This window comes from Clarias gariepinus, chromosome 14 (genome assembly GCF_024256425.1).
Source record: "Clarias gariepinus isolate MV-2021 ecotype Netherlands chromosome 14, CGAR_prim_01v2, whole genome shotgun sequence".
Lineage (NCBI taxonomy): Eukaryota > Metazoa > Chordata > Actinopteri > Siluriformes > Clariidae > Clarias > Clarias gariepinus.
The window spans coordinates 7,823,878-7,846,650 of NC_071113.1; the positions used below are offsets into that span (position 1 = coordinate 7,823,878).

Sequence of the window (22,773 nt, forward strand, 5' to 3'; positions counted from 1 at the left end):
AAAGCACTTTTGCAAATCACTCTGGATAAGAGCGTATGCCAAATGCCTAAATTTAAATTAATATCCTGAGATGCCTGGTTTGCAAAAAGTGCTTATACCAGTCTGGTGGATGTCCTCTGATCTCTCTTATAATTTTCCCCCATTTTGTCCCCCATTCACATCAATTGATGTTAGATATGGTGTCATGGTGGCGTAATGTTGCCTTGCACCTTCAGGTTAGATTTCTGCCTTGGGGTGTGTGCATGGAGTTCGCATTTTCTCCTGGTGCTTGGCAGTTTTTTTCCCCACAGTCCAAAGATGCATTGCATTTGATTTCATTGCTGTGACATGATTGGCTGAATGTATAACTGCATAAATTACCCAAGTGAACATTGAATATACTGCTATAACCGTATACAGTCTGTGTGAAGTGAAGGCTGGTGTGAGACTGCGCAGTATGAACGCTCGTCAACAGGAAGCGCGTGATCGTTCCCATGATGCCTCGGTGCAGGCTCAGCTGTGTGGCAAGCTGCTCGCGCGCTCTCCTCTAGCGCTCTGTTCCCTAATGAACACTTAGCAGCGTTTAAAGGAAATGAAATCCGCTTAAAATATGGTAAGTGCTGAATTCAGTTCCAGAACACCTCGGGTTAGTGTGTTTAGTCCATCAGAATGTTTTAATTGTAGCAGGCTAATGTTAGGAGACCAGGTTACACCTTTATGTAGCCACAAACAAACGTAACCGCTGGTGTTTAGCTTCATTTTAGCCTGTAACTGCAGTGTTTGTTTGTTTTTTTAATCTAGGCATCATTTCTATCATCTAAAATATGTCTCTAAGGTTAACCTGCAAGCAATTTTAATTATTATTTAACACACAACGATAGGTTGTTACCGTTCTTGTCGAGGCTTGCCTTGGATTCAGGAGTGTTAGTTAGTTATATTGGTGAAGCTAAAATATTAACAGGTTTGATGGGTTGCTTTTAAAATCTTACAAATAGTATTTGATTTTTGTTTTCTCTATTTTTTTTTTTAAATCATTTTATGAATGCTAGCTAATAGTCCTCAAACTGTCCTCTCTCTCTTTCTCTTTATTTTCATATTCTCACATCTATCAGTCAGAGCCAAAGTAAGCCGTGTTTCCCAGAATCACTTTTCGCAACTTTAACGTTAGGATTGAACTAAGGCTGATAATCATGTATAATCAAGTCATTATATCCTTTCTTTCCTTTCCACTCATATTCTGCAAATTGCTCCTCCGGTGTCGTGATTGGTTACTAATTTATATCTGAGTGAGAGAGTGAACTGTTAGCCAGTCACAGAGCAGGAGGCGGGACATGCCTAACCAATCACAACCCAGGAAATATGCAACGCTGTTCGAGAAAAATACATGGTTGCGAAACATTGAGACATACGGTTACCACTGGCTGGCGTTGAGTTGCTACTTGTTTGTTTTCTTGTTTGCAATAACCTAAGCCTAAATTTACATGTCTTGCATGTGATTAGAGACAGCATTAACTTTGCTTCTTCTTCCCCCCCTGCTTTCAGTGTCTCAGGCAGCATTAGAAAGAACTTAAAAGAAGACATGATCGCAACACAGCTCGCTGACTCTGCTCTAGAGGCCAAAAATGTTAAACAGGTTAGTACTCTTGGAAAATCTTAAACCCTGTGGAGCAGCTTGTTTATCCAGAGTCCTGCTGAAGCATTCAACTAGCACATCTTTGTAGTGCTAAGACTAAATCTCCAGCTCTAGTGGATCACGCAGAGAGACAGTGTTTAGATTTTTTTGTTAGACCCTTGCTCCACTGACCTACTGTTGCAAGTGTTTTCGAAGGTCAAAGGTTTGCCTCAGTATGACTGCAGATAAGAATCCCAGTCGTCTGGGGATAGCTGCTTTTTTATTTTTTTAAGGTCTTATTTATTTCATTCGTCAGTTGATGTAAAAACAAAGTGACTAAATTAGGACCAGCTATGTAAGATTACTTGCATACAAAAGTCAGGACAAAATACCCAAAGTGAATTATTAGTATGACCATAAAGAAGTTTTGTTTTGAACTGGATGCTGAAAATATACAAATGTTTATGTTCAGTTAACATTCTGTTTCCATGACTACCTTTTCATATTTTTTCCATTCAACCAGCCATGATGTCACTTTACTAATCAAACCAGACAGGGTAAATGTAGTAAACATCTATTTACTTATTTATTTACTTAATTATTTATTTATAAGCTATTAAAACGCTTTCATTTTTTAGTGAACTAAATCATTTAAGCATGCTGTGAAAGAGGATCTTTTGACTGGCATCATGTTAAGTCACCAAACAATGGAAATCCTTTATTCCTCCACTAGTGAGTGGGTTGGGTATTGTTTTTTTTTTTGTTAGGTTTTTTTTTTTTCCATATATCTGATCTTCCTTGTTCTGTAAAACAGCACCTGACCAAAGATTTTTAGGATTTATTGCATCCTACCAGTTGCAGATTGACTATTTTCAGTATTTTTCATCGCTGACATTGTCTGTCGAGTGTTTTCTATCAACATGCTCACAGTTTTTTTTCTTTTTTTTTTTTCTTTTATACCTCAGCCTTGCTTAGTGATTTTTACACTCGGCTCATGTTCCCATGTTCCTTTGTGTAGTCAGTCAGCTGACATCAGGTGACGTGCCAGCGTGTCAGTGTGGGTCACATTCACGTGTGGTCTTGACTGATTATCACTTCCACCTCCTTTTTTGCTGGGGAAAAAAAACAGATAAGGCATTATGGACATTTATTGTGTGTGAGCATCAGTTTAAAAAAAAAAAAACTTACCACATGTTTGGATAGCAATGCCAGCAAAATAACAAAGCTGATGTGAGCATATCCCCCCCCCAACTGAGCAGTGTTTTGGCTTTATTACACAGGCATGAAAAGCCTTGGAAAAGTATGCGGTTTTTTAACATTTGTTTCCAATCCAGGAAAAGTATGTCACTTTTTAAAAGACTACCAAGTCAGGTTTTTTCCCTTGTTCACAGCATTAGCACAGCTTTTTAATGCATCACATTTCAACATGAAAAGATGTCGATAGAAATTAAGAATCTGAAAAAATAGAGTGATTCTTTTCATTATAAATGTTTTTTATGATTAAAAAAAAAAAGATATAATGTAGTTGCTATTGTGTTGCAGTGCAGTAAATCAATGATTATCCCATACTAGGGGTGTAACGATAAACACAAGTCATTGTTCAGTACATTTTCCAATTTAGAAGTCAATGTTTGGTATGTTTTTTATAGTTTATATAGTAGTGTAGTTAAAAAAAAAAAGACATTACCTTTTTTTTAGTGATTATAAATTGAAACATGTACAAACTTGTATACAGTGGCAAACTGGCTGTAACTTCCTGAAGACAGAACTTGCACCAAGTTGTGCATGAATAGTATCAGCACTAAGAAATTTATAGCAAATAATGCAAACAGTGGTTCCTTTACATAAGACACAGGTGCAGGTTTTCATTCCAACCAAGCAGAAGCCACACACAATTCCGCCTGTTAGTTGTTCTTGGCTTTCAGTACACTCTCAGGTGTTGCTTCTGTGTGCTTGGAATAAAAACCTGCGCATACACACACACACACATACATAAGCCCTTTCTTGAGACCTCTGATGTATGGGGTTTTAAATGATTTTTAACATTACACTATTTGCTCTAAATAGCACTGTTTTGTACAACTCTCTGACCTGTTCTTTTTTGAGTAAACTGGAAATCTTTAGTGACACAAAGTTTGAGTTTCCTGCGCAAAGCACACAATGAAGAAATGCCTTTTACATTTAAATGAATTTGCACTATGTATATGTGTGTAGATTTAGATGATTCACTATACAGACATTTATTTGTTTAGTTTAAAACACTGCCTATATAGTTTTCTTTTGGTGATTTTTTTTTTTATTTTTATTTTTTATTATAATTTAAAAAAAATATATATATATATATATATAACAATTATCCAAGATAGCTGCCTAGCTTGATGTTAACATGAGCATGTTCAATTTCCCACTTTATCAGTCGAACGTGCCGGGGTGGGGAATAAAATTATTTTGATCGGCAAATTGCAGCAATCTGTTTTAAATAAACTTGTTAAGTAAGACTTTAAACCTGTACAAATTCCACTGGTGTCTAAATTGATATTTGACACTTTTGCTAGGATATCATTCCTTGTTAAAGTGCTGCCTGTTTACCTTGACGTTTTTTTAATTAAATCGACGCATGCCCTGTTTGTGAGCAGGTCGTGGTGTAGAAGGTTAAAAAATTATGAGTTTAAAGTTATACATGCATTCTGTTGTATACATACACTACCTGGTCAAATCAATGTCTCACACTCTAACATTACATTCTTAGCTTTTATTACAGCTCACACTGTCACGACCAGTTTGTGTGTGAAAATGATTCCTCATGCACCCAAAACACCCTTTCACAATTCAACTCCTGGAATATGCTTGTGCCATCAGGGAAGAAACATACATTAATGTGATAATCTGGTATATTCAGTACGTTCAGGTATTCAGCTGACTTTTTAAAATTTATTTTATTGCCACCATAACGTTGATGAGTCTAGATAGACTCGACCAACAGAAGATTATAAAACTTCCTCCACATGCTTGTACAGTGGGCACTATATATTATTGGTGCATCACTTTATGCACTTCCCTTCTTAACTTGACACACCCATCGCTCTAGAATAGGGTCAGTCTGGACTTATTAGACCATTTGACTTTTTTCATTGCTCCAAAGTCTAATCTTTATGCTCTCTAGCAAAACTTTTTCTCTGATTTGTTTCACTAAAAAGTGTTTTTTTTTATGGCCACACAGCTGTCACGTCCCAGCTGTGTCCCAATCCTGTGAGTTCTCGTCATTGTGTGTGCGTGTATGTGTGTTGAAATGCTCTTACTTTCACTATTAAACATAGTTCTGGTTTTCACTGTTGATTTTTTTTTTGTTTTTTTTACCATGCAGCTTCGCCAAGTGTTGATTTAGAAAAAAAAAATTCAACTACATGTCTTTCACAAAGTTGATAGTCCAGTACTATTCTTGGAGATTTTGAAATTCATCTGAAAACAGGATTTTGAACTAATTGAGAAATTAATCCTAGTTAACCCTAGCACTACTTAAAGCTTGACTGTATTTTCTCGGATCACAACTTGCACTGATATGTACATCCTGTACCAAATTACATATTCGAACATGTGTACTGTCACACCCCTATACTATATCATTACCAGTATTGCTTTACCTCTCATTTTCTTGAGCTTTATTTCCTCTCTTATAAAAACAGATTAGCCTCAACAATAGTGAAATTTCTCCTTTATCTGATTCTGCAGTGGATCAAGGAAAAGATAGCCCAGACACTGAAGGTGTTGCAGAAGCGCTATGTGACCACCGATGCACCGGTGACCAGCGAGGACTCTGAGGCCAACCTGCTCTGCTGTGCCCTGGAAGCCGTCTTCATACATGGCCTCCGGAGTAAACACATCCGCACAGATGGCGCAGGAGCACGCAACCGCAAGGGAAACTCGCTTCCTCAGCCCATCTTCTGGAATCTGCTTAAAACCATCACTCACAGGCATGTCATAAGTTATCTGGTCTCAATTGACCTAGTCATTGCTTTCGAGCTGCCTTAAAGGTTAATCACCAAGTCAATAATAATGCTTTTAATGTTGAGAGGCTTTTCTGGTCAGAATGGGTAGTAAACAAACAAAAAAAAAGTTCCCAGCCTCACAAGATCATGAGGTAAGTTTGTGACGAGGATTGTGACAAGCTGTAGGATTAGTTGAGTCATATGATAAATGTCTCCAGCACCGGTCAAGTGATTTCTGTTTTGAATAATTAGACCTAATGGACAGTTTTTGGATGCACCTAGACACATTTAATGGCTTCTTGTTATCTCAGTCGAATACTGACAGACCGCTGAATCCAGTCAGTTCTTGATACTGTCATGAATGGAAGTGCTTCTCTGATCAAGTTCAAATATTCAAATTCAAATTTTATTTGTTACATACACAGTCATACATAGTACGAAATGTAGTTAAATGCTTACACGACCGCCAGTGACCTTAAAAAGAGAATTAAAACTTATAAGTAATAAATATCAATAGAAGAAATATGATAGAAAATTTAACTAGAAAAAATAGAACCTGAAAATAGAAATATACTGTACACATAGAACTATAATGGTGTGCAAGTATGCATAGAAAAAGTGACTTTGTGCAATGGTTATTAAAGTGACTTTGTGCAATGGTCCAGAATGAACATTGTAGTGTAGATGTGATGTGCGTGGAGTTGTCCATAGTGTCCATGGATGTATAAAGATTGATTGATTGATTGTGAGAATTGTGAAAATATTGTGTTAGTTTTGCCTAGTGGTGTGGTTGAGAGACCTTATCGCCTGCGGGAAGAAGCTCCTCCTCAGTCTCTCTGTGTTGGCCCTCAGGGAGCGGAATCGCTTCCCAGACCGCAACAGAGTACACAGTCCATTGTTGGGATGGTTGAGGTCCTTCACGACCTTCCTGGTCTTGGTCCAGCACCGCTTGGTGTAGATTGAGTGCAGGTCAGGGAGCTCGATGCGGATGATGCGCTCAGCTGATCGCACCACCCTCTGTAGAGCTCGTCTGTCCTGCATGGTGCTGTTCCCGAACCAGGTCGTGATGTTTCCCGTCAGGATGCTCTCTATGGTGCAGGAGTAGAAATTCCTGAGCACCTTGGAGGGCAGTCTAAAGTCTCTCAAGCGTCTGAGGTGGTACAGACGTTGCCGGGCCTTTTTTACCACGGTGTTGATGTCACAGGACCATGTCAGGTCCTGCGTGATGTGAACACCGAGGTATCTGAAGCTGTCCACTCTCTCCACTGGGCTCCTGTTGATGATGGGGGTCTGGTAGTTCCTCACCTGCTTTGTACTGAAGTCCACTATCAGCTCCTTTGTCTTACTGACGTTCAGGAGGAGATTGTTTCTCTGGCACCAGTTCTCCAGATTTCCAACCTCCTCCAGGTAGGCCGTCTCATCGTTGTTGGTGATCAGGCCCACCACGACAGTGTCGTCAGCAAACTTGATGACGGTGGTGGAGTTGGTAGTGGCCACGCAGTCAGAGATGTACAGAGAGTACAGCAGGGGGCTCAGAACACAACCCTGGGGCGCTCCAGTACTGAGAGTGATGGAGGCTGAGACATGGCTGCCCATCCTTACTGCCTGTGGTCTGCCAGTTAGAAAATTGGAGATCCACTGACACATGGATGAGCTGAGTCCCAGGTGCTCCAGCTTGGTGGTGAGTGTGGAGGGAATTATGGTATTAAATGCAGAACTGTAGTCGATGAAGAGCATTTTCACATAATTCCCCCTCCGAGTGTCCAGGTGAGTGAGAGATGTATGGAGGAAATGTGAGATTGCATCGTCCGTGGAACGGTTTGGACGGTATGCAAACTGTAGTGGGTCCAGTGTGTCTGGTAGTGAAGAAATGATGAAGTCTCTGACCAGGCGTTCAAAGCACTTCATCACTACTGAAGTGAGGGCTACAGGGCGATAATCATTGAGGGAAGCAGGATGAGGTTTCTTTGGGACAGGAACAATAATGGACTCTTTGAAGCATGTGGGGATCATGATCAAAGAGATGTTGAATATCTCAGTGAACACAGGTGCTAGCTGGTCTGCGCAGGCTCTGAGAATACGGCCTGAGATGCCGTCTGGTCCTGCTGCTTTCCTGGTGTTCACTCTCTTGAAGGCTCTCCTCACGCATGCTCGGTGATGATAAACGCGCTTCCGGTGCTGGCAGTGACTGCCTGTCTGCAGCCATTAGACGAAAAAGTTTTCGTCTTTCTTGTGTTTGGTCAAAGCTAGTCATATGACATATTTCACTTAACCTTATTTAGTGTATGTTAAACCGGTGTCTGTTAAACTGTGGGTTTAAATTTTTTACACCATCACTTTTGGTTATTTTAATGCAAGCCCTTAACGTTTAATACTGTAGGTTTAAAGGTTTTGTATAAAAAGTAGCATTGTGCACAGACCTTTTTTTTATGTAAGGAAAGCCAAGCGTTTCTTTTCTGAGATTACTTAAAAGTTTATATAAAATTAATCAATGGTGGTGTTGTGTTTGCACTTTGAGCCTTATTTGAAACTATACCATTGTCAAGTATATAAGGAGAAAAATGCATTCCTTTGCTTATATTATTTTTCTAAACAAGGAGAGAAACTATTACATTGAAATTTTCACAACAAGGAATGGTTAAGCCTAGAATGCCTTTACACATTTTTGGTCTCATTAGCTAACCATGTGGGTGGGATGGCTGGATGTACTGTAGGTATTCTCTTAATCTTTTAGTGTGTGGGGGGAAAAAAAGTGAGGCGCTTTCATCACTTAACATGTAAACTGCAAGTAAAATTCAAAAGCAACTAAAAGAAGGAAAGAAATTAGAGAAATTAAATTAAATTTAATTACATTTCTTACACAGAGGAACAAGGCAAAAACAATGCTACACTTTATTTAACCAAGTCAGGTGTCAGGTCAGTGGTATCAGTCATGTGAGTGGCATTTAAGTCAAACCCAGACATGCGATAACATTTCTCTTGAATGATTAAAAGGGAAATTGATTGACATTTAATGAAAAGACTTTTAAGTCTGCAGTAAAGTTTTTAAGAAGGCCGTACATCTGTGAAGGACTCTGCCCACTGCAGTTGCAATCGGAATGCCTGGTCCGAGAAAATCGTCAAATAACTTGTCGCCAATTTGCGGAAGAGACTAGAGCCGCACAATGAATTAAAAATAAATAAATCACAACCTCGATTCATACGTCCATGTGATCTCATTTCTGAATTGCGGTGATTCACTTGCATGTGTCTACCTGCATTTTGATTTACTTGAAAAAACTTTATTTCTTTATATAAATTATATAAATCTTTTAAAAGATTTTTGCCTTGTCTAGCTTTGTTTGAGCAGTATGCAATGTTGAATAAATAAACCGTATCCCTGCTGACTTGATTTACTGCCAGACTTCTAAAATCTAAAAGAGTTCAGTTGAAATAACCTTTTTTTTTTCTCTCTTTAGAGATGTGATTCTGGAGATAGAGGGCTTGAGCTTCATCAACTCAGACGTAGGCCGTTGCAGGGCATGGATGCGCTTGGCACTGAATGATGGACTATTGGAGTGCTACCTTTTTTCATTATTTCGTGAGAGCACCAACCTGGGAGCACACTACCAGCCCGGTGCATTGCTTCTCGACACTGAGGAGCGTGAGGTGCTGCTCAGCCTTCTGCAGGGCCTGGCCTCACTCTCTTTCCAGCTTTCCTACAAATCCGCAGTGCTGAACGAGTGGACCACTACACCCCTGGCACTCGCCGGTCTCTGTCCGCCACTGTCTACTGACGATGACCCGCAGCCTCCTTCGTCACGTAGAGAATCCTGGGATACAGCATCACAGTCATCTGGATCTGGAGGTTCAGGAAGAGGTCAGGAGGACAGGACGCCGTCAGACCTCAGCCTGGACACCGTTGGCTCTAGCCATCTTTCTTCCAGCTTTGGTTCGGAGAGAGAGAGCTGGAACTGCCACGTGGAGAATAAGAGCACACATGAAGAGTGAGTAAGAAAAGCATGTGTCATAAGGGGGTTATAAGAATAACTAAATCTTGAAAAGTGTAGAGTGCCTTTGAGGGTTTTTTTCTTTGTTTTATAATTATATTATACAGTATTTATGCTTTTTGTTTGTTTTGTTTTTTTCAAGATATTAGATTTAGAGATTAGCCTTGCTAATATTTGTTGCTTTCCATGTAGTTGATTCTGATCTGACCTCAAATGACTCTAAAAGATGCTTAGAATATATTGAGCAACACTTCTGTCTGTTTTCTAAATTATTCTCTTTTTTTTTTTTTTTTTTTTCTTGTTGTTTCACAACGAGCAGCTCCTCTAGTCAGGATATAAAAGACCTAGATCTGCCTAGCCCTGCTTCAGACAGCGTGATCGAGTTCTCCACTCACAGCAGCAGTGACGAAGACTCCTCTAACAAACAGGATATACTCCAAATGCTTGAACCTCCTACAGATTCATCTGACCCTGGTTGTTACTCGGTTGTTTTGGAGCAAGCACCATTAGGAGAGGAATTTTTAAAGCTTGCGAATGGACTTGTAAATATGAAGCAAAAAGATACTGAGTCTTTCATAGTAGAAGATCAGAAGCAAGATGAAGGCTCTCCTGACATTCCCTTAGATACCTCCACTCCTATGTTAACCTGTCAGGATCTGACTTCTGAATCATTGCCTCCCAACACTCTCGATCCATCGATTTCCAGAGAAGCCGAGTTCGTAAACAATTTAGAGCCTGCTTCTGTCCATCATACTGCTCTAAGCAGTAAAATATCCACAGGCTCTGTCTGTTCTCACCATGTAAGTTTATTATCTAATCCACGAAACATTCACGTTCTATACACCATCAAATACCAAAAAAAAAAATACGTTTGTGTACATTTTTCTTGATTAGAGTGGAACTTAATGAGACCATGTGACTCGTGTTTTCTCAGAAGTCCAGGTCCTGGATCTCGGATGAGGATATTTATAAGCCAGATACGTATGCAAGTGGTGGTTCTGAAGAGCTTGAAGATGTCGAATCCACTCAGATTAATGGCACGCCATCTCCCGTTACTGAACCCGAATCAATGACATCTCCACCTAGTGTCGTTCGTCGTAGACAGATCGGTAAGCACACAATCCCAGTGCATTTTAAACGTTGCATTTCAACCTACTATGCAAATATTTTGCAACCAACTCTCTGGAAAGTAGTTGAATCCTAGTGACGGTGCTCTGGCAATAATGTTTTAGAAGCTTTGTTTCTCTTGGTGTGCAATCTATCCATATTGATTACATCACAGCACCAGTTCTCTATTAACTATTGTTCTAGCAGTTAATTTCCGCATGATTCATCCTCAGCAGACTTTTTTTGAATTATTATAAAAAATAATCTTCATCACAAGAGGAAGAGGTTGACCAATAGAAGAGGTTTTTCGATATGTTTGGCAGATTTTCTTCATTTCATAAAATACAACCATTTATAAATAATAAGTGATGCATAAAATTGCTCAACTCTAGCCCTTAAAGCTTAGAGCATTTCAGCCATTATTTATTTTTTGCTGTTTTTTCTATTACACATATGTCTGCCTGAGGATTGTGCTGTATAAAGTGACATCCTTTTTTTCTTCTTCTTTCTTTTATCCCCCAGCACAAAACGGGCAACTGAATTCTAGTTCATTTTAACCAACTACCCAAACCCAACCAAGAAAACAATTTGAAAATAGGTCACACAGGCAAAGAAATAGCACAGATACACATGGCCACTTGTTTTCCTGGTTGTTTGCGGTTGTTTCTATGACCAAAACAATCGTAATAGTATGCTTATTTTAAAAGTTCTACATTTTTGCGACATTATCCCCATATTCTGGTTTTTCTTTATAAAAGTAATGATACCTTTTTTTGTTCGACCCGACATACCCAAAAACCCAAATACACAGTTTGAAGTCTGAAGGCTTCCATATAAACACCCTTTTTAATTTTTTTATTTTTTATCATTATTGGCCTATGCTGTATTGCCAGTACGTATCTGGGGGTTATTAAATAAACATTATTTAAGGCTTTACTTTTTAGGTGATTTATTTTATAATTCCATTCTCTAATTCACATTATAGTCTAGTACTATTCTGCATTTGCCTGGTCTGACAGATCTCTACCAGTAACCACCTCTTTTATTTTATAAATGTTAACCGAAGAACAACACAAAAAAACTAAAATAAAAACAATCGATTGGTTCCCTTTTTTTATCAACATAAAAATTATCATAAACCACATAAATAATATAGTTCCTACGGAAAAAATAAGTGCATATAGCATTTGCTAGTGGCTTTTATTAGCTAGTGTTTGGCATTTATGATTGAGATTTGTTATGTTAGCATAGTGTAAATCACTTACACTTGCTAGTACAACAGCACTACACAGCCTGGCCGGAGATCCTCCGTACTCTTACTCAGTTTAATATACTTATGCATCAGATTAATGCCGAACTCGATGCCACAAAAAAAAGTCAACCTCTGTTCTTCATGTTAAAAGGAGAGAATTTGTCCAATTTTTGACATTAAAATTATGCCCCGATGACACAGGGAGTGGATAACAGCTGAATAGTTCCCAAACTCTCAGGTGAACTTAAGAACTTTTACACTGAGTCTTGTAATATCATAAAATAACCATATATTTCTTGATATTAGAAAGTTTTATATTCTTTTAGATTAAATCTTTTCAATTATTGTGTGAAATCAAACTAATGCCTAAAATTCTGTGCCTGTCTAAATATTATATAAGAATAAAAAAAGTATAGCTGACATTGTGGAACAAAATGTCAAACCGAGCTACAGGAGTAGGAACTGCTTACATGGATGAGAATGCAAATGCTTTGTGACTTCTGCTGTGTGACATTGATCATGTGTCCGAGTAGGGAAGTGGCTGAGGCTTAGGCTTACACACACTTCTAAAATTGCCTGCACAAATTTTAGCCAGCTAAAAGGAATGTGTGAGACTGTGTGTCCTTTTTTTGTGCTGGTGTTGGAAACAAAACATGATGATAACCAGCATTTGGGGAACTGAAAAACATAACTAGCATGGTTTGGTATTATATATTTAAATGCTGTATGCATATTTCGTGCTGACAAATTTCTCTTTCGTCCCTCCTCTTAAAAATGTCCTGACATTATCATTGATTTAATAGTTTTATAATTTTTGTGTAATATTATGGAAAGTTGTGCTTACATTCCAGTTTTTACTATAATAAATGCAGAAAAACTGTGATTGTAGCAGGGCGTGTAAAAGGCAGGAAAATTACATGGAAAAGCAATATTCAACTATTACCTCTCAGTTAGTATGTGTGCTATAGCTTTTAAGCGCAGTTTCGTCTGGTACTATACACCTGGTTTGTAAATCACATTTGCACTTTTCTTTTTATTTCTAAGGCTTGTCAAACCCCTTTCGAGGTCTTCTAAAGCTCGGCCAGCTGGAACGGCGAGGCCCTGTGGGTCTGTGGCGTGCCTGCCACTGCGAGTTGTCACCATTTGAGCTGCGCCTATATTCTGATGACGAAGAGCGTAACATCTGTGAAAACCGCTCTCTGTTGCGTTGTGAGGATGTGCACCTCGGCTCGGATGGCCGCTTCCATCTCGAATTCGCCGGAAAGAAGCTCCAGCTGCGAGCACCGAGCAAGCCCGAGGCCGAGGACTGGGTGGAGCGCATTTTAGAAGCTGTGAGCAATGTGCGGCATGACCCGCGCGAAGAATGGGATGACCTCTCGCCTTCCATAATGCCTGTCTCTAGACCCCCTGAGACATCTAATCTGCCTGAGACCGACTGGAACAGGCCCTGTGAGGCAGAACCTGATGCCATAAAGGAGGCGGTGGTGCTCCTGAGCCGGGAGGAGCAAAGTTGGTGTTCGATGGTGCTCTGTCTCTCCCTGGAGGCGCTTCAAGGCTTTTCTGTGGAAAACGGGTGTAAAACACAGCTTTTCTCTTATGGCATTGACGCAGTGAGGGATGTGGTCCCTGCAGCAGCACTTGGCAGCCCTGCGTTTTTTAAGGTACTCTTTGCATTGTAAACATACTATCAAGGCTATGTTTGAAGTTGTATGACGTTTTTGCAATATTCGTAGTTTTGGGCTCTTTTTTTAAGGTGCTGACGGCAAAGGGGACGCTGACCGTGCGGGCCGAGTGTGACGAGGAGGCTCGTACCTGGAGGAGTCTCATTCGATGGGCGTTGGATTCTTACCTGGAGGAGGAGAATGAGACAGGAGGTGAAATGACATCACTGAGTGGCAACATCCAAAGACTTGTTCACCACAGGTTGAAGGGGGATGCGGTGCTGCTGCCCTATCTGACATCTGTCCCTAAAGAAAAAGGGCTAAATGCACAGAGCTTCAAATGTGCAGGTATGTCTTGTGGTTTTAAATTAACTAGGCTAATGTGACAAAAAATTACAGGGGAAAAATAGTTTATTTGTTTTATTTTTAAGCTGAATTAACTCCCAAGATTTCATTCAGTCACTTCTAGCTTTGATTACAGCACACGTTGTTTTGGCCAGTTCATGAGCGAAAATGATTCCTCATGCTCCCAGAACAACTCTTTGACGGTTATATATCCTGTTAGATATCCTGTTCATTCAGGTCGTCAGCTGACTTGACCAACTGGAGTAACTGGAGGCTTGAACAGCAAACACTATTCATGATGTTTTTTCGAATGATTCGAAGTCTAATCATTATAGTTTCTTTGCGCTTTTGCCGCCGAATAATTTGACCATTCTAAAACTGCAACATTTAAAAAAAAAAATAATAATTATCAGGCAGTAAAGAAAGGGGTCTGTATAAAAGACTGTGACTTATCCATTTATTTGTTATTTTTCCACATTATTATGCTTAGGCATTCACTAATAATTATAACTAGTGTTATTTTAGTTTGGGAATGCGTTATGAAGACATCGCATGCACACAGATTCACCAAAACATGGGACTAAATTGTAGCATTTCCAGCTATTAAACTAGTAAAATGTTTCTGTAATATTTTATGTTTTTCTCTTGACTGCTTGGGTCTGTCTGCAGGGTAAATGAAGCTTAAAATGCACTTTTTTTCAGGGAATAAGAGTTTTTAGACTGTGAAGGCCTCATGGCACAAAATACAGTACTGTGCCTTGCCAAAATACTCATACCCCTAGAACTTTAACTAAAATCCATTTAAACCAAAATGCCTTTAGAAGTCCACCTGCGTGTTAGCGTCTATAGTGTCGGAGTAAAGTGCACTGAATAAAAATGCATGCCACACTTTTTATATTTTTATTTGTAAAAAAGTATAAAAACCATTTACTGTATAATTATTCTTTTCACATCACAATTATGTAGCATTTTGTGTTGATCCATTACATAAATTCCGAATTAAATAAATTTGTTTGTGTCTGTAACGTAACAAAATGTGGAGAAGTTCAAGGGGTATGTATACTTTTGTAGGGCACTGTTTAACACTTTTCATACTGCTTTTTATAGTGCTGATAATGTCATGAATATACTTGATAGTTACACATTAATTGTTTTTATATAAATTTTTTGGGTTTTTAAATGACGCGTTATTAATCCTGCTAACACGAAGTATACTTGAACAAGGCATAACAAATGATCAGGACTCTGGTTTGATGTGTGGTCACAGAAGAGTAAGAGAGGAGAGATGCAAATGCTTCAGGCACAACTTGTTACTTAGCCTGGTATAAAAAATAAAAATAAAAAACTTTCACTTTCTGTTTTAGTTTTGGGAATTGTTTCTTTATTCAGCCCAGTAGTGTTAAATGTGAATGCTGTCTAAAGGATCTCACTCAGTGCATACTGAATTTTAGTATGTGACGACGCCTAAGGAAAAATTACTTGTTTGCATGATTGCAGATGAATAAGATTTACTCTGGCATGTTAGCGTCGACTGAGACTTAATAGACTGATGTGGTGATATATATTTGCATGTCTATGTGTAGGCTGTTCCAGGCAGATTGGAGTATCTTTGGGACGAGCGAGGCTGTGCGAGTTCTCGGGTCAGTACTATTGCGAGTCCTGTCACCAAGGTGACACCAGCATCATCCCCTCTCGAATGGTTCACAACTGGGATCTTACTGCCCGCGAGGTGAGAATGTTAATATGCTTCAGTTACACTTATATCACTTCTAATGTCTCCAAAGACTCTCAGTCCTCCAGGAGAAGCCATCTGACAGTCAAAATCTTGTTGGTCCAGCCAACGAGATTCGGCTTCCAAACATTATTACTCACCTCACTATATACTTCCTTGTTTTGCTATTTCTGTGTTTTTGCTCATCATGTCTGTGTGTATGTATATGTATGCGTGTAGGTCTCCAGGCAAGCATTAAAGCTGCTGACTGACATTGAGCACGAGCCATTGATGAATCTTGACCTTTTGAACTCTGACCTGTTTGATCACACTGAAACCATGGCAACAGTGCAGTGCTTAAGGCAGCGACTCCGCCTACTTGGGGATTATCTCCTAATTTGTCGGAGTGGAATCCGGAAAAAAGTCGAGGCTAGGTACACATGCATGTGTTTGTCTACTAAACATTACAGTATTTTGAAATGTAATATAATACATTTACATATACAAATACACATATGAACTGTGAACAGATTCATGAAAAACTACACTCATGTGTTCTGTTCTTTAGGCGTGTAATTAGGATAAATCTGACATAGCTCTTTTCATGGCAGGTTGCAACAGAGAACCTACTTATTGGAATCAAGTGATCTATATAGTGTGCTGGATCTCAGGCAGGTACGGTTGTTTTATTATAAATTATTATTATGTTTTGTTTTTTTGAAAGATCCAGGCTGCAAGACTACATCCTTTGATAAACAGAGAGACCATTCAGAAGGAACATTATTTAAATTGTCAGTAACCTTATAAATATCTTAGTCATGATTATGCTGTATGGCAAGGAAGTGAACAATCAAGACCTTAAACCAGTCTAGTGCCAAAGCAAAAACAGCTAATGTTTGTTATGCACACAGTCCTTGTTGGCCAAAAGATAAACTAGTTTCAAGCAGTAGGAATGTACTCGGGTGCCTTCTGTTTTTGCTGCATTTCAGTCTCTCTCTCAAACTCCTTCCACACAGATAGCGGACAGCCAGTACGAGTCCTTCCTGCAGTCTCTCATCCAGTTTGCGTGCAATCATGTGCATCATTGTGACCTCTGCACTCAGCGAGGCTTCATCTGCCAGATCTGCAACGCAGACGACATCATTTTTCCTTTTCAGTTTGACACCACCTCCAGGTATGCACAGAATACAGCACGAATAACACGGTTGCTCAGAGAGAAGCCTCACCTTCCCCTTTCATCCAATACGAAAGTTTCACTTTGAACCACAAACTATGTAACTGGTCATGGGATTTTAAAAGCTTTGTCATGTCAGGTGATTTTTTTATTGTTATTCCTTCATGTAATGTGCTTGCATAGGAAGACAGTGTTTCTTCAGAACATGGTACAATATAGGCTGATGGTTATAGGATATGGATGGAACAAGAGCCAAATATACAGCACCTGTCACTACAAAATACACTCACCTAAAGGATTATTGGGAACACCTGTTCAATTTCTCATTAATGCAATTATCTAATCAACCAATCACATGGCAGTTGCTTCATAAAGTGGTAATAAAGGCTTGACCAGGATAGCCAAGGACCATATAAGTAGGACGCACTGTAAATCAACTTAAACCTGTGTGCTTTTGTGTAAGTGGCTCATAGGCGCGAGCTTGATCCGATACTAGCATGGTGAAATTGTTCTACATCCAGTATCTCCACAGAGATACACTTACCTAAAGGATTATTAGGAACACCTGTTCAATTTCTCATTAATGCAATTATCTAATCAACCAGCCTTGTTGATGCTAGAGGTCAGAGGAGAATGGGCCGACTGATTCAAGCTGATAGAATATCAACTTTGACTGAAATAATCACTCGTTACAACCGAGGTATGCAGCAAAGCATTTGTGAAGCCACAACACGCACAACCTTGAGGCGGATGGGCTACAACAGCAGAAGACTCCACCAGGTACCACTCATCTCCACTACAAATAGGAAAAAGAGGCTACAATTTGAACAAGCTCACCAAAATTGGACAGTTAAAGACTGGAAAAATGTTGCCTGGTCTGATGAGTTGCCGTGTGCCAAATGGTGTGCGGGATGTTTTCTTGGCACGCTTTAGGCCCCTTAGTGCCAATTGGGCATCGTTTAAATACCACGGGCCACTGAGCATTGTTTCTAACCATGTCCACCCCTTTATGACCACCATGTACCCATCCTCTGATGGTTACTTCCAGCAGGATAATGCACCATGTCACAAAGCTCGAATCATTTCAAATTGGTTTCTTGAACATGACAATGAGTTCACTGTACTAAAATGGCCCCCACAGTCACCCATTCTCAACACAGTAGAGCATCTTTGGGATGTGGTGGAACAGGAGCTTTGTTCCACCACATTTGTTCCAAGCCCTGGATGTGCATCCCACAAATCTCCATCAACTGCAAGATGCTATCCTATTAATATGGGCCAACATTTCTAAAGAAAGCTTTTAGCACTTGTTAAATCAATGACAAGCTTTCTTGTTAAATCAATGACACGTAAAATTAAGGCAGTTCTGAAGGTGAAAGGGGGTCAAACACTGTATTAGTATGGTGTTCCTAATAATCCTTTAGGTGAGTGTATGTTGTCATGCTACTTGGAAATGAATAAAATTGTAAAACTCATATGATCGCAATACCAATCGAATCAGCACCCCTCAGCATATTAAAAACAGTAGAAAATAACTCCAAGAGTTTAACATTTACTTTAAAATTAAATAAAGCGAAAAAAAACTCAATTTTACTCAGCAGTACGTACAGAATAGAATGCATTTGTCATTGGAACATGTGCCATGTCCAATGAAATTAGGTGCTTTACGCATATTACACAATTTACACTTTATATACTTAACATAAATTTCGTGAGAAACAGTTATGTATATTGCAAAAAAAAAAGTTAAATATATTGCAGTTTACACAAATTGCAGATAAATAATTCTCCTAGATAATTTAACAGAGCATTTAATTCTTGAATTTATTCCTTTAATTTATTTAATGCTTTAGGGTTAAAACTGTTCTTTGTTCTGGTTTCGATTGTTCTGTGCCTGACAGTAACGCCGGATCTTTGAATGTACTACTAGCTTTATTAAAGCAACGAAAAATTGTAAAGTTCCTCCAACGAGGGGAGAGGGTCGCCCAGTGATCTTCTGTTACATTTCTGTGGTCATCCACCATAATTTATTATTTCTAAACAAATCGCACAGGATGAAAATAAGTAAATAGTTCAGTGTACCACATGAAGGATTATAAAGAAACTGAGACGTTTTACCTCCTTAAATGCCTCCAAAAAGTCTCAAAACTCAATTAGACCGTGAGAGTGCGGGGTGAGTAGCTGCAAGCACGCAGGTATGTTTTGCTTCTAACATAAACAGTTCTCGACTAGTTTGCGCTCACTGAGTTTGGAGACAAAGCTGGATGCTTTTCACCCTCACAGTTTTTGATAACGTAACACCATAAAGTATCACTGGTCACAGACAATCAAACTGAAAACAGATCGATCGACCTTTTCATCTCTCTTATATATTTTTTAAAAGTATTTTTTTGTTTATATTTTGAAGTCAGTTTGGACATGCTTGAATCAACGCAAAAAAGATCTCTAGTGATTAATATACTGGTGATGCTGAATGCTGAGTAAAAGATGAGAGGGAAAATAAGGTTGCTGCTGTAAAACATTTGTTCCCAGTTATTTAATTTAATCTACATCATTTAATTTAATAATTAGAAATAAGGGGTGGCTCAAGACTTCTGCACAGTACTGTACTATAGCTGCGTACTAAAATTGACTATTTTTGTTTTTAGCCTTTGCTCATGCCATTGAATCTTGAATCTATATCCATTATCATACAATTTTGTGATTTTTTTTTTTCTTGCTTTCCCTTAGGTGTAAGGTGTGCAAAACAGTTTTCCACTCCTCCTGTAAAGCCCAGTGTGTTACTTGTCCTCGCTGTGAACGACTACAGAGATATAAGGAGAGAGAATTTCTTAAATAAATCATGCGTCTGTTTTCCCATACCACCATCTCCAGCGTAGCTGACACAGTGGCACCAGATGTTTCTCACGACCACCACTAGTGGGACACAGTCACTGCAGAGCTCAGTCAGTTCATGAAATCTAATGTTAATATATTTATTTACAATGCCATAAGTGCACTTAATTTGTATATGTGTATGTATAGACTGAACATACACACCATGCTTGTATATTGTCAGACAAACAGTATGAGAGTACTAAACTTGCACTAACTGAGAAACCAGTAACATCTGAGAGTGGTCTGAGATGACCCTTTCCAGGATAGGCGTTTTTATTTTTCAATTTTTGTCTTCATCTCCGTAACCTAGAGACGTACATGCTTCTTCGAGAATCATACTCTACATCTCTTGTAAAAAAGGCACTTTCCACTTTCGGGGTTATATTGTTGGCGCTTATGCTGCTTCTTCTTTATCCCCCTAATTAACACAGGAAGCCGTGTTTTGCCAAGGATCACATGACCCCTGTTTTTATTTGGCTACACTTCTACTTTTATGTGTTTTGCAAAGCATGGTTTTATTATAGGAATATATCTTAATGACGATGTTCCTATTGGAAATGAAGGTCTGTTCACGTATGACAGCAACTTTGTAGCTTTCTACTTTTATCTACATTAATTTATACAAAAAGTTCCCAAAATTTATATTTTAATGTTTGTTTTTCTGTTCTTATTGCTTAATTTTATTCATGTTGATTGTACTTTTTTTTAACTCGTTCTGCCAAAAACTTTATTATTATATGAATGTTAACACTTAAATAACAGTCATTGTTTTTGCAAGTATGTTTTTATTTGTACTGGGAAAAAATTAAAAGGTGATTACTTATTTAATGCAGTATTTAATGTTTCACCCTCATGTAGAACTAGCTGAGTCTAAACCTTGAATAGGTTTAATCGATTCAGTGCAACAGAGGTTTAAAAAGTCATTAGTTCCATGTAGCACACTGCATTAGAAGTATAGAGCTATTCTAGACTGCATCTGTTTTTGCTTGTTCTGCACGTCAACTTGATTACTGTTTACATGAATGTTATTTGCACAAGCTAATGATCAGTTGCCTGTTTAATGATGATTCTGTGTTTTCCTGTTGGTTTATGGTCACATGTTTGCCATTGCATCACAACCATGTCTGGGCATTTTGAGATAAAGATAATGTTGGCCTTTTTTTTTCCCCCTTTTTTCCCTCCCTTCTCCTCTCGATCATGTGACTGACTTGGCTGTTAGTGTAATTAGCATTGTTGTTTGGCTCACATGAATGTCGTAAACCTTACAGAACACTCTGGACACTTCTAGAAATTAATTTTACGTTTATCTTTACAAAAGTTTTCAGCATAATTATGCCGGGTAATGAAGGGCCCTGCTTTCAGGAAGCAGTATCCGAGGCAATGCATCTTGCACATATAGCACTTTTCCTCTGGCTTTTAATTTCTCAGCTATTCTACTGGTGCTTTTTCATACCCATTGCCTTATTTCCTCATGATTGATTGATGTATATAAGAGTGAAGTGATTTATTTCTTCTTAGTACTTTTTTTGTTTGTTTCCTTCTATTTAACATTAAATGCTTTGACTTGGATTCTGCCTTTTTTGCTTTGGATTAATAGGTTTTTTATTTGGTTTCTGACACTGCATGACCTCTACAAAAATGGACAAAGGTTCATGGCAAAGCTAAAAAACATTAGTTAAAGCCATACTAAACCTGCAAAAGTGTGTTCTTGCATGCTCAGTTTAATAACACTCATGAAGAAAGTGTGGCTTTAAGCTTTGCAATTGCTACGACTGAATTGAATGCTAGAATTAGTTTTAAAGAAAGGTTGATGTGCATTTACATATTTTTTCAGCTCATAAAAAAATAAATAAATAAAATAGTTCCATTTAAGATAAACCATGCAGAAGACCTTCATGGAAATCGACTGATCATATTCATCCCAGGGGCTATTTCAAAGCAGCGGTATATGCAAAATAAGTCGGGACTGTTGAACGATTGTGGCCAAAAGTATTGGGACAGAAGTGAAGTTCAGCATTTGATGAGATGAAAATGTATTTTATAAAATGAAATTATAAAATAAATGAATAGTTTTTTATTCTTCCGAACCTGCTTGATCTGGCTGTGTGTAGAGTCAAAAAGATGTCCGCAGTACTCGTCGAGACGTGCTGAGACGGTGTCACTCGCTCAATCCCTGCCTGCTTGATTGCTTCCTGGAGCTCTTGTACAGAAGGCAGTTTCTTTTCTGCTGCCGTCTTCTTCACTATCGTTCAACAGGTTTCTATTAGGTTTAAGTCTGGACATGACCGAGGCCGTGGCTTCAGAAGCCGGATACCATTGTCACAGGCAGGTTTTTTCCAGTTCAGCACAACTCTTAAACCAGACAGACTAGAACTAATCAGCTACATCACCTGCTTCGTGCGCAAAGAGAACTACGGTATAATACATGGTGTAGGTCATCTTCGTGCTTTTGCCCACAACTGTACACTATTACATCATTTACGTACCATGTGTTTATTCATATTATGTCTAAATTTGTGCACGGAGGTATATTGTGCAAGTTTTAGAAATTATGTATTAAGTTTTGCAACTGCTGGATCTGTTGGCGACCCAGTAAAGTTTAAATTTCTCACTCATCCTTACTTTATAGTGCTTGTCCTGTACAGGGTCCCTGGGGCCTGGAGGCGATCCCAGGACATCTGGGGCATGAGGCGAGCTACACCCTGGATGCGGTGCCTTTCTATTGCACGGCACACAAGCACACACTCCCTCATTAAGACACTAAAGGTAAATTGTAAAAGGTTATAAATCAACCTTCTCTACATGTCTTTGGACTGTTGGAGAAAACATGGGTATCTGGTTACTGGTACAGTACAAAACAGTATGAAGAAGCGAGTCTTGTTACTCATAAACAATAGAGATTAAGAAAGTTCAAAAATACAGCTGTGGGTTTAATATGTCATTATTTCTATATTAACAATTCATTCATGGAGGCTTGTGCATTCTTGATTATTATGTTCAGAGAGAAGCAATTCTTTTAACCCTACATGATGTAGCAAGTAGCTTCTCATTTCTTAAACATCCATATTGGAAGCAGTAGC

General features: G+C 38.8%; 1 protein-coding gene across 1 annotated transcript; it reads left to right on the forward strand.

Annotated features, from left to right (window-relative positions):
- Positions 1-460: 460 nt before the first annotated feature.
- On the forward strand, positions 461-21,262 carry plekhm1 (pleckstrin homology domain containing, family M (with RUN domain) member 1). The gene is made up of 13 exons (XM_053511731.1): positions 461-592; positions 1,522-1,612; positions 5,321-5,562; positions 9,036-9,563; positions 9,886-10,366; positions 10,501-10,675; positions 12,970-13,586; positions 13,679-13,934; positions 15,515-15,660; positions 15,883-16,076; positions 16,254-16,317; positions 16,659-16,816; positions 19,547-21,262. Exons 2-13 carry the CDS (start codon positions 1,559-1,561, stop codon positions 19,653-19,655), a joined length of 3,024 nt encoding a protein of 1,007 aa, XP_053367706.1. The 5' UTR covers positions 461-592; positions 1,522-1,558; the 3' UTR covers positions 19,656-21,262.
- Positions 21,263-22,773: the final 1,511 nt, after the last annotated feature.

What these genes read in the sequence shown, in the direction of transcription:
- plekhm1 (XM_053511731.1), top strand. Translation starts at nt 1,559, where the DNA reads ATGATCGCAACACAGCTCGCTGACTCTGCTCTAGAGGCCAAAAATGTT. An exon ending in GGGATCTTACTGCCCGCGAG is followed by an intron (nt 15,661 to 15,882) that starts GTGAGAATGTTA and finishes GTATGCGTGTAG; the next exon opens with GTCTCCAGGCAAGCATTAAA. An exon ending in CGGAAAAAAGTCGAGGCTAG is followed by an intron (nt 16,077 to 16,253) that starts GTACACATGCAT and finishes TTTTCATGGCAG; the next exon opens with GTTGCAACAGAGAACCTACT.